Source organism: Dendrobium catenatum, unplaced genomic scaffold (assembly GCF_001605985.2).
Source record: "Dendrobium catenatum unplaced genomic scaffold, ASM160598v2 fragScaff_scaffold_490, whole genome shotgun sequence".
NCBI classification, from domain to species: Eukaryota; Viridiplantae; Streptophyta; class Magnoliopsida; order Asparagales; family Orchidaceae; genus Dendrobium; species Dendrobium catenatum.
The window spans coordinates 15,205-28,390 of record NW_021318952.1 but is presented as its reverse complement, the minus strand read 5'-3'; the positions used below and the strand labels follow the sequence as shown (position 1 = coordinate 28,390).

The following is a 13,186-nucleotide window of genomic DNA, read 5'->3' as shown; positions in this document are numbered from 1 at the left end:
CAGAATTCAAGTTGGATGGTTGAAGTGGAGGAATGCATCGGGCTATTGTGCGATAGAAAAGTCCCCCTCAAACTTAAGGGAAAATTCTATAAGATTGTGGTGAGACCTGCAATGCTTTATGTTGCCGAATGTTGGCCATTAAAAGAGAAGCATAATAATAAGTTAAGCGTTGCAGAGATGAGGATGCTTAGGTAGATGAGTGGCTTGACCCTTAACGATAGGATACGAAATGAGCATTATACGTGAAAAGGTTGGAGTAGCTCCAGTGGAAGATAAGATTAGAGAGAGTCGCCTTAGATGGTTTGGTCACATGAAACGGAGGCATTCCGATGACCCGGTTAAGAAAGTTGAGGTATTATATTTGACTTTTGTTAAGAAAGGTAGAGGTAGACCTAAAAAGACTTGGTTAAAAAATATTAGAAATGGTCTTTCTTTATTAGATTTAAATGAGAATTTGACTTTTAACCGGATACAATGGCGAAAAAGGATTCATGTAGCCGACCCCACTTAGTGGGACAAAGGCTTGATGTTGTTGTTGTTGTATCAATGAAAGGAGAAGTGATTGGATTAATACTAAATGCAGCTTTAGACAAGGGTGTCCATTATTCACTTGTCTTTTTATTTTATGTTCATAATTATTATCTAAACTAATTTTTGATAAAGGTCAGGATCTTGGTATGAGAATTGCTCCAAATACAGTTAAGATTTCACATCTTCTATATGTTGATGATGTTTTGTTAGTTGTTGAAGCATCTCGCCATAATGCTAAGAAGATTAATGCAATTATGAAGGATTACTATAGCTGGATCGGATAGAAGATTAATTCCAACAAATCTATGGTTCTTTATGGTAAATATGTGCCTAGCAGAAGGAAAAAAGAATTAACAAAATTCTGGGATATCGAGTTGTTGTTGAAATCACTTATCTAGGAGTTAATGGCTCTTAGTAGACTAAAAGCTGATAATAATCAAAATGGTGTAGATAAGATGTTGGAGAGGCTTAATACTTGGGGGTCTTGATCCTTTTCTTTGGTAGAGAAATTTTTGCTTATTAAATAAGGTTTTTCTTCAATTTCTTCTTTTATTATGACTCACTCTTTGATTCCAAAAGGCATTCTAGATGATATTGATAGATATTGTAGCAATTTTTTATGGCATAAAGAACTAGGAAGACAGGGAATGCATTATATTTCTTGGAAGACTCTTTGTACTATTATTTGTCAAGATGGTAATGGAATTCAAGGTACTGATGATAGACTAGGGCTGTTAAGGGCTCGTATTGCTTGGAATTTCATTCAAAACCATAATTCTTTTCTTAGCAAAATTATTGTATCTAAATATGGCAATGATATCTAGAAAGAAGATATAAAGAGAAACTCTTCACCGGCATGGCGTATTATTAAAGATGGAGTTCATTATTTAAAACCAATTATCAGATAGCAAGTTTCAAATGGTGTAAGTATCAATATCAAAAATGATATTTGGATTCTAGATAGAAGTTTAAATACTTGGCCAACTATGAGTAATATGGCTGATCTTTACGATAAAATGTGACAATTTTTCTTGAGGATGATGGTAGATGGAATTTTATCATTGTTGAAATTATGCTTTTCAGAAGAATTGATTCAGTAAATCATTGATACGCCAGTAATCAAAGGATCTGATGGTGATAAACCAGATCTTCTTGTTTATAAATATGGTAAATCTGTTATGGCTTTATCATATGAAGTTCTATAAATCATCATTATGAAAGTTTTAATGTAAAATGGATAGGGAAAGTAAAGTTAACTTCTAAGGAACTTTTATTTTGGTGGAGATTGCTAAATAATGCTCTTCCTACTAATTTATGGTTGAATTATAGGAAGTTGCAGAACTCTGTTTTATGCCCGAAAGCAAGTAGTAAAGTTGAGGATGGTAATCACATTTCAATTCATTGCATTAAGTTAAATGAGATTTTTGATAGTTTTTTGCAATGGGGAATTCAATTGCCTAAATTTAATAGTTTATCTCATTGTGTATATGAATTGGAGAAAATTGCTGGTAACCTCTGTATAATACCCAAAGAACATAAAAATGAAATCAAACCTCATATCCCATCGAGTCCTCAACAAGATCCCGCAAATTCCACTCAAGCCAGTCGAATCAATGTACCATTCGGCGCCGTTCTGGGATTCCAGCTCAAATCCTACGGCAGCCCCTCGAGTGCTGCTCTCCAACGCCTTTAAAAGCAAGCCCAAGCTCCCGTCGTTGCTGCCCTCTTCCACAATCGCGAGCTCTCCCAATCTTCTCTTCTCCCACACGACTCTTCTTCCTTCTCCAAACCGAAAGCCTCCGCTCCTGCTCTTTAACTCGACAGCCTCTTCCGACCACGACCGGCTCACCCGATCAAAATCCCATTTCCTTTCATCTGCCTCTGCTCAAATCCATCTCCACCCAACCTATTCCGACCTCTGTACCTACCCACGCAAGCAACCAGGGAGAGAGAGAGAGAGAGAGAGAGAGAACCCTACCTCAATCGAGCCTCAAATCCTTTGACCAAACTCCTCCATCAAGTCCGAAATCGAGCCCGACGTCCCCTCCCTATTCGGTTCAGAAGTTTCGACATTTTGATTTTAAACAAGAACGGGAGCACACTGGTTGTGAAGGTAACTTTCCCCTCACACGCGCTTCTTCAGCCAAATCCCGTGAACCCGTCAAACCATAATATCAGTAAGCTGGGATTTGCGATTAAGAAGGGAAGTTTATTGTTAGATTCACTGGTTTACCGAATTCTATACTAATCCTGCTCTAATCCTTCATTAATCATAATTAATCAAGTTTGATTAATTATAATTATTTATAGTTGAGTGTTATTAATTACAAATAATTGTAATTAGTTAGTAATTAAGATTAAGTTTAATTAATTATTTTTACTTACTTTTTATCTTAATTTATAATTATTTATAATTATTCATAATCAATTATTATTAATTATAAATAATTATGATTAATTAATAATTATTATTAATTTTAAATAATTATGTTTAATTACTTTTAATCTTAATTAAAATTTATTTATGATTATTCATAGGGTAATCACCTAAAAGCCTCATTTCAAAGTTTATGGCAGACCAAAAAACTGCCTATACACGCCTTTATTGCGTGTGGTGGGATGGGACCCCGGTGTGGCACTTACGGCGAGACAGGGTCACTCATAAGTACCTCCAAGCGGAGGGAAAGCAAATTGTCTTTTTAAACAGGTACCGTCAAAGACCCCATACACGCCTTTGTTGCGCGTGGTGGGAAGAAAGATCACGACCGCGGTGTCCTCGTCCGATACATGCAATCCCATGCAATCGCTTGCAAGTGGTACGCGTCCTCTAATCGGCAATTTTACGGCCAAATGGCATCGCAGGATAAACGGTTATGACCCGGGGCCCTCTGAACCGAGTGGTTTTGCCACCAAATGGCACCACAAAATACCGGTTATGGCCAGAGTCAATACGCTCCTTAGTGACATCAAATCATTGAGATATGAATCAATAGGACAAAGCTCTCTATTAGCCAAGGTGGATCCAAATTTTTCCCCTTAGACAAACATTCAACCCAGGTCTATAAGGTCCCCTTGGACGAAGCAACCCATGGCTGCCGATAAGGATCCTTCTGTCAGGTTGGTCCACTACCTCCTTTGAGTAAGTAGACCAGGGACCACGATGGCCCGGGACAACGGAACTATGGGATCTTGATCGAGTCCATCATCCATTCCCCCACCAAGCGCTTTAAGTGAAAGATGGTGAAATTTCTATTTTAAATGTCAAATCTTCAAACTTCCAATCTTTAATACCCAAACCCATGCTGCTAATATATGTCAGATAATACGTATCTCTACATATCTGATTGATGACTAGTCTTAATTGAAAGTTCTCTCTTGTGATCGGGAGAGGTAATTAACTATAGAGGCTTGCACCTATAGGAAACCAGAACTCAGATCATAAAGTCCTCATAAAATGAGGGCGAAATCTCTGGGTAGTGTCTTATCTACAAACCCATCTGCCTTCCAAAATTTACTCTGGAACTTAATTCCGTTAAAACTCCCTCGCCGAATAAAAAAAGCACAATCATATGCGGGCGGAGGCCAGGGCCGAATTTTCGGAGCCCACAATTGCATATTCAAATTCTAGAATTTCTAGAGTTTATTTGTCTTCGGTTTATCACAACTAGAAATCAAGGAAGAATGTAAAGCATAGATGTTAATGGTTCGTCTCATTCTATGATTGCAGCTATTGTTCTTTCTTATTCAATTCAACTTCAATCTTTTCCAATTTGTAAGAACTGGGATACTAACCGGCATCAGGTGCTGTCAAAAATTTGGTATCCTCCTACAGATTGGGTTAAGCTGAATGTTGATTCCTCTTTAATGAATAATAATTTAGCAAGTATAGCAGGTGTTATTCGAGACCACAAAGGAAGATTCTTATTAACTTATGGTAAGAAGGTTGTTCATTGAGATATTTCTCTTCTGGAATGGATTGATATTTTTTATTTCAAAAAAATTATTCAAGAGTGGATGTGTGATAAGAAAAGAATCATCATTGAAGGAGATAATTTCAACATTATCAAAACTTTGTGGAATTCAGTATTCAAGTCAAAAGAATCAAATAAATTGGTTCATAAGTTGGATTTTTCTTTTCTAGAAGTGTTTAGAAATGTAATTTTTTATTTTGTTTCTAGAGAGAGTAATAGAGTGGCTAATTATTGTTCTCATCAAGCACTCTTAGGTGATTATAGTTAGGATGTGTTTGTTGTTGATGCTCTTCCCTTCAAGTTTTGTTGACTTGATTAGGAAGGATTGTGATAGGTTGACTATCACTTAATACTTTGTATCTTCATTTCTTGCTTTAATGCTATTGCATATCTTTAAAAAAAAAGTATAGTTCAATACATCAAAGGGAATAACGATTTGGTTGGTCAAACAAAAACTTGATTGAGTCAATCAGAAGCACCTATTGTATCCAAATTCATTTAGTAAAAACTCACTAATATATCTTACTCAATAGATTATAATAACACAATGTATCACAAAGGTCATACTAGAACCTTGAAGTATCTAAGTGCATACAAGATCACACTACCAAATGACGAGATCACACATCCCAAAACATTGTAGATTTTGACTACTAGGTCACACTTCCCCAAAATCCTAAGTGCTTTCTTACACACTTTCACCACATTCATGCATTATACGAGAGGTATCAACAAATAGATGACTATATTAACACAATAATATATGAGTATGACAATATTACCATCACAAATCTTGCTTCATCACAAGGTAAAGAGAGCTAGAAAGTAAAAGAAGATGATTCCAAATACCATGAGAGGAGATTAATAAGTTAGGATCCTCCATGTAAAGGTAGACACAATAGTTTGGAAAAGTCACCTAAGTTTTTCTCATGCTTGCACTGCTCTTGACCACAACTGCTAAATCACCAATTACTCTCATCCTCCTCAACGCAATGGAACAAAAGGCTCTTTTACTATTAAATTGGATGTATTAAGGATGAAAGTTACATAAAATTATTGAAGTGTCAACTTGCGGCATTCATACAAGTATATCAAATAAATCATCTCCTACAAGACACCAGCATAATTTTATTTCGTTATCAAATATCACATTAGAGAAGATCATTCCTAGGATAGAATTTACATTAGGAAAGTAGCTTCTCATAGTGGATACCACAACCAAATGTTGTACTCACTGAAGGACCCAATAGATACCTCTAAAATTAACTCTCAACTAATACTACTTGACCTCTATCAATACAATTCTATTAAAATATGCTCAAACATCAATTTGGCTGCTCGGGTAAGTACTACTACTACTACATTGTATTCTCACCTACAAGTACTGCAGGTCAATCATTCAACTACTTAAGTACTCATGATGAAACTACTCGACAAACTCCAAAACTACTATGAACTACTTCGTCTAGTCGGCCAGCACAGAAACCAAACTAATCATATCGGTATATTGTTTAAATCGAAATTAAAGTTAGAATACATAAATTAAAATAAATAGATTGCAGTCACCTCTACTTTATGAAATTCCTTCCACAAAATTGTTATCTAAGTGGTCAAAGAGGTAAGGGTTCTTGTCTCTCATCTCCACCTTCATCTCTGACATGGCCTCCATTTAGTTTGTCCTTGCGAACAAATAATGACAGTAGAAATATTCTTATTGTGGACCTATTCCTATTATCAAGTCAATATTTGCTTGAGTATAGCTTCATAGTTCAATACAGGTTGGACCTATAACTCATAAGGGCCATACTAAATAGCATGAATTTGGACTATTATATCAACATACAATTGGGCTATTTGGTCAACAAACCAGATGTAATACTACTAATGAAATGATCCTGCACCCATCTTAAATGATATTACAATTATGTTTATGATGATTAAATTTATCATTACACTACATCCAAAATATGATATTATTTACTTAGTTCATGCCTCAAAGCTCATGATAGCATTATCCTTATGTATGCACTAATTCTTCAATGTGCATTTGTTGTTAGATAGTACATGTGATCGATTTGTACAATATGATTTATTGAATTATGATATGATTAGAGTTTGTTTTTATGACTGAATTTTTCAAGAGCCTTTAACATCCCTTTTGTGAGCCCTCTTCACAATTATGTTGTACACTATGAAATACATTGTATATATTAAAAACTTTTTTAATTTTTAAAGAGCTTTACAAATGATGGACATCAATTGCTTATCATACTTTTATTCCTCAGCTATTTCTCTTACTTCGCCTATTATAGAAGCCTTACTCATTTAAGTCATTAACTTGGCTGGCTTTTTTATCTTCCATGGTGTTTTGGAGAGGGATAGAGTGAGCTTAAGAGAAGAGAGAGAGAGAGAGAGAGAGAGAAGCCACAATAGGCTTTCAAGGATGATTTTTAAGCAGATTTTGCAAGGATTTCACTCGAAGAAAGATATGCTACAATTTTTGTATCATAGGATGCAATGATTTTCATCTCGTATATATTTTTATATTTATGAATAGATCTATAAAATATGGTCATTATAGATAATGATGAATTTAATGTAAAATTATAATGTGTTGCCTCTTTTGCATTTATTCATTTCCATCTAATATTGGCTAGGGATGCCTCTTTTGCATTTATTTATTTTCATCTAATATTGACTAAGTATGCTATTTATGTGTTCCTACGATGATTGATGCATGTAATTGTTCTCTTTATCATGTGTAATGATGTGAATAATGAAGTGGAAGTAGATTTTAATCATTGTACATGGATACCTACATACATGTAATTGTTCTCTTTATCATGTGTAATGATGTGAATAATGAAGTGGAAGTAGATTTTGATCATTGTACATGGATACCTACATACAACCTAGCACGCATCATTTTGCATCATATTGATTTTATGGATCAAATGACCTGGGAACCTATATACACTATGAGGTTCTTCATGTGATCCAACGTGGTTTACACAAAAGTTGAAGGAATCCTGCATGCTTCACATGTGGCCGGCAATATCTATGAGTGGCATGGTTACTTTGATTCATATATGATTTTCCATACATCCCTGTGGAGATAAGAAATTCATGATATGATGCATAGAAATGCGTGTGTAATTCATCGAATTGGTATAGAGCATGAATATTAAACTAAATGATGTGCACATGATTCTACAAATTGTTCCATACAAATTTATAGGTATATGATTACATGTTATTCCATGATTCTTACATGTGACATACAAGGCATCTTATGATTCTACATGTTGATGTGTATTTCCAATGCAACAAGCATGCTTGTGATTTTCCTTATTCATGATAGCATGTTTGAGTCAGTTTGTTTGCATGGTGGATGGCTAAGTATATACTGATGGATGTGGTGTATACATGTTTTTTTTTATCTATTACATGATGTATTGAACGTTTCTGATGGACAATTGCAACTCAACATACATGTTGTTACAAGCCCCTATGTTCTCATATGTTATATTATGTTATACGATGTGAATGCTTCTAGCTACCAACATAAGAAATGGCGTATTGGAAGGAAATTCAATTATCGAGCAAAGACAAATGGTACACTAGAGAAGCTAAACAACCATCTTTCATTCATCTAGAACTTTAATTTTGCATGAGTGAAATTCTCCTGAATATTAGAAACACCAAAAGATAAATATTCCAATTTAATAACATGAGAAAAGTTGAAGGTTGCATTAGGTAGTCGACAGCCAGCTTAAAACTTGTCGAACAATCATGACATGAATCATTTAATACATTGTGTTAATGATAGGGTGTTCCCTAGAAGCGACGCACTGTAATTGCCTAAATACAGTGAGAAGTGTGTAAGGGTCGTTGCATCGGCGCCTGGATACAGTGTAAATAGGCATGCATTCTCACGCCATGGATGGAAGTGGGCAAAGAAGCTAGTCCATGAAATTAAAATCAGGTTAAGATCTTGGAATGTAGGTTCCCTTATAGGCAAATTAAAGAAATTAATTGATATTATAATTCATAGGACGATAAATATTCTAGGCATTCAAGAAACTAAATGGCTGAGAGAGAAGGCTAAGGAGAATAATATTTTAGAGTTTAAACTTTAGTATTCTAATAGGAGTCATACTAGAAATGTGTAGGTGTGATTATAGATAAGAATTGAAAAAATAATATTGTAAAAACTAATACAATTGGAGATAGAATTATAACTTTGAAGATTATTGTTAATGATAAAATTATTAATATTATAAGTGCTTATGCTCCTTAAGTAGGTTTGGATATGCGCTTAAAATTAAAATTTTGGAATGACATAGAAAAATTAATACAAAAGATATCTCTTGAAGAAAGAGTTTTTATTCAGGGAGATTTAAATGGACATGCTGGTAGAGAGGTAGAGAATTTTAAAAGCATTCATGGTGGCTATGAGTTTGGAGTGACTAATGAAGGTGACAAGACTATATTAAACTTTGCTCTAGCTTATGATTTTGTTATTGCTAATACCTTATTAAAAAAAAGAGATGAGCATCTCATCACTTACAAAAAATGTATATAGTAATTAAATTGATTATTTTATTGTAAGAAAAATAGATCGTTTAGATTGCAGAGATTATAAAGTTATTTTGAGTGAAAGTCTATTTACCTAACATCACTTATTAGTTTTGGACTTTAAGAAGAATAGGCGGAGCATAAAAAATACAATATATCATTGTTCTAGAATTAGATGGTGACATTTAAAGAACACAAACAAAAAATATCTTTGAGAGTAAGATTCACGATCTTAAGATTTTGTCGACGTACGGGGAAGCTAGTTATGTGGTAAATAATAGCTTATAATATTAAGAATGTTGCAAAGGAAATGCTTGGAGTATCAAAAGGAAAAAGCTTCTTATAATAAAAATAGTTGGTGGTGGAATCAAAATGTTCAAGAAAAGATCAAAAAATAAGAAGTTCTGTTACAAAAATTGATTTACATGTAAAAATTATGAAAATTGGAAAAGATATAAAGTTGCCCGTAAGTAGTCTAAGAAAACATTCTGCAATGCAAAGGCTTTAGCTTTTAAAGTTTATATAATAGATTAGATACTAAAGAGGGAGAAAGATATATGTATAAGCTAGTCAAACAAAGAGATAGAAGTAGTTAAAGATTTAGTTCAAGTGAAGTGTATTAAGGATAAAGATCAAAAAGTACTTTTTTTAGAAGATGATATTCAACAAAGGTGGATGAGATATTTTGCTAAGATTTTCAATGAAGATTGTGAAAATACGATTGAATTTAGTGAGCTTAACACTCTAAATGAAAATAGAGATTTTTATTTTTATCGGCGTATTACTAAACTGATGTTAGAGAGACTTTAAAGAAAATGAATTGTGGGAAAACTGTTGGACTTAATGATATTCCAATAAAGGTATGAAAATGCTTAGAAAATGAAGAAATTTTTTGGCATACTAAACTTTTTAATATTATTTTGAAGACTAAAGAGATGCCAAATGTATGGAGAATGAGTGTGTTGATTCTTATCTTTAAGAATAAAGGTGATGCACAAAATTGTGCAAATTATAGAGAAATTAAGTTGATGTGTCATACTTTAAAATTATGGGAGAGAGTTACGGAGCATAGGTTACGACATGATACTATTGTTTCTCAAAATCAATTTGGATTCATGCCGGGTAGGTCTACTATGGAAGCCATACATTTATTGAGAAGTTTGATGGAAAAATATAGAGAGAAAATGGAATATCTTCATATGATATTTATTGATTTAAAGAAAACATATGATAAAGTTCCAAGAGAAGAGCTATGGAGAGTTCTAAAAAAGAAATGGGTTAATAATGCTTATATTCAAGTCATTAGGGATATGTATGCTGGAGTTGTTACTTGTGTTCAAACACAAGTAGTTTGACCAAGTATCTTCCAATTTCAATTGGATTAAGCCCATATCTTTTGCTTTATTCATGGATGTTCTTGCTAAAGATTTGCAAGAGGATGTTCCCTGGTGTATGCTTTTTGCAGACGATATTCTTCTTGTTAATAAGACTATAGAGGGAGTTGAATGTAAACTTGAATTATGGAGGTCAGCCTTAGAGTCTAAAGGTTTTCGATTGAGTAGATCTAAAACCGAATACATTGAGTGTAATTTTAGTAGTAATAGATCTAGTAGGGGGTTTGTGACTTTGAGCGATCAAGTCATTAATAAGAGTACACGTTTTAGATATCTTGGGTTTATTGTTCATAGTGATGGTGAAATAGATAGGGATATTATTAGTAAAATTCAAGTTGGATGGATGAAGTAGAGGAATGCATCGGGTTTGTTGTGTGATAGAAAAGTATCACTCAAACTTAAGAGATAATTCTACAAGATGGTGGTTAGAACTGCAATGCTTTATGGCGCAGAATGTTTGCCATTAAAAGAGAAGGATAATATTAAGTTAAGTGTTGCAGAGATGAGAATGCTCAGTTGGATGAGTGGCCCTACTCTGAGAGACATAATATGAAATGAGCATATACGTGAAAAGGTTGAAGTAGCTCAAGTGGAAGATAATATTAGAGAGAATCGCCTTGATGGTTTGGTCACATAAAATGGTGGCCTTCCGATGACCCGATTAGGAGAGTAGATGTATTAGATTTAACCTATGTTAAGAAATGTAGAGATAGACCTAAAAAGACTTGATTTGAAAACATTAGAAATGACATTTATTTATCAGATTTAAATGAGAATTTGACTCTTAACCCGGCACAACGGAGAAAAAGGATTCATGTAGCCGACCCCACAGAGTCCTCTTATATCTGGTAGATGCAAAAAAAAGTGCTTGATGTTGTTGATGGAATCAAGTATGATGCATTGAGACTTGAGATATTTAGACAGACCTTAGAGAAGAATTTGCTTATATTTGGACATTTTAGGATCATAAATAAAGCCCTTAAAGCATATAAAATCATTTTAGGTATTGATTAGTGAAATAAAACTTTGTTTACTCAGAGCTCTTATGTAAGCAATTGGATGTGGATTCTTTAAATGCTTTGCAAGCTTAAATAACAAGTTTCAAGAGAATTCTCCATGTAACAACATGAGGCATGTATCTTCCATTTGTTGACTGCTATCATTATTTTCTTGTTTCTCATTTTTTTAGAGATTAGTTTCTAGGTGTGATCGAGGCTTTGAAAATTTTAATACATAGTGATTTACCTTTAGAAATGCTTTGCTAAAAATAGGAATTTTAATTTTTAGGAATTTGTGGCCTATAATGGAATCAAGTCTGCTACATTGAGACTTAGAAGTCTTTAGATAGATCTTAGTGAAGAATTTGCTTATCTTGGGACATTTTAGGATTATAAATAAAACCCTTAAAGCATATACAAATCATTTAAGTATTGAATAGTATAAAAAAACTTTTTGTAACTCATAATTCAAGTATATGCCATTAGATGTGGATTCTTTAAAAGATTTGCAAGCATTTATAACAACTTTTAGGGGACAACTCTCCATGTAACAACATGAGGCAGGTATCTTCCATTTTTGTTGATTGCTATCATATTTTCTTGTTACTAAATTGTTTAGTGACTAGTGTGTCGGTGTGATAGAGGCTTTGCCAATTTTAATACATATTAATTTCCTTCTCGCAATGTAACAATTGATTTATAAAAAAATCTATATTATTTCCATTTTTTGTAGATTTTTTTATTTCTAGAAAACTCTCACAATCATGTGTAATGAATGATGCGTGTTTTGTAGTTTTACATTAAAAGATATTAATCTTTGCTTAAATTCATAGTAAGGGACCCAAGAGTTATGGAATTTTGTGTTTCTTCATGCATCAAATCATAGTTTTGCATTAGTGAACCCTATATCATATGAAGTCCTACATCATCAATCCTATCAATAATATGATTTATAAATTACTGAATGATTTTTTATTTATCTGAAATGAAGTTAGCTTCACTTGCAACCCTAACAAGATTGCACATTAATTTTTAGTTAAACCACTTGATTTTGTATCCCAATTCTAGGATATATCTAATTCTAGGCTATATACAATAAACATAATGCTAGAGGTGCGTATGTCTAAATTTTCTCTATTGGGAGAGTGGTGTTTATGGTTGTAACTACTTCAGCATATCATGGTTGAACCGCCATCGTCCTCAACCAAAATAACAATAACAGCTCAGCCAAGTGATCTAGGTCTAATCATGTTAGCTATAAGGTATGATCCTCAGGATCAGAGAATCATAGCTTCTACTATTACTCATGCTATCTATATCTAATCCATTAATCAGGCAGATAAAGAATATGGTTCCAATGCTACCCATCTTCCTGCTTAATTGTTTCATACTTGCTTTATTTATCATAGATAATTGAAAGGTTGAACTCTTTGGCTACAGCTTGCATCCAGTCGTCATCTACTCCCTCTCCTTCTTCCAGAAAGCAAACTGCGGCCGGATTACCTTTAAAAGGTGTATCGGTAAACGCGTCGACCTTAATCCATAGAAGAAAAGGCTTAAAACAAAGGAAGCGAATGGGTTTGTGTGTGTGTGCGCCTCTGAAGAAAGAAAGTGAAAAAGTGTACGGGAACCGAACCACGGCGTATCTCGCTACTTTTCTGGCCATTGGAGGATGGTTGGCAAATTATTGGGTCAGGTGACCGAAGTCATCTCT

The 13,186-nt window shown here is 33.8% G+C and overlaps 1 protein-coding gene across 1 annotated transcript in view; it reads right to left on the bottom strand.

Annotated features, from left to right (window-relative positions):
* The window catches only part of LOC110092449 (uncharacterized isomerase BH0283), a gene marked incomplete at its 3' end in the record, with an annotated part of 65,165 nt that extends 52,019 nt beyond the window's left edge, over window positions 1–13,146 (bottom strand). The window contains 2 exon segments of the mRNA XM_028694476.1: window positions 12,887–13,006; window positions 13,109–13,146. Coding sequence (XP_028550309.1) covers window positions 12,887–13,006; window positions 13,109–13,138 — 150 coding nt within the window.
* Window positions 13,147–13,186: the final 40 nt, after the last annotated feature.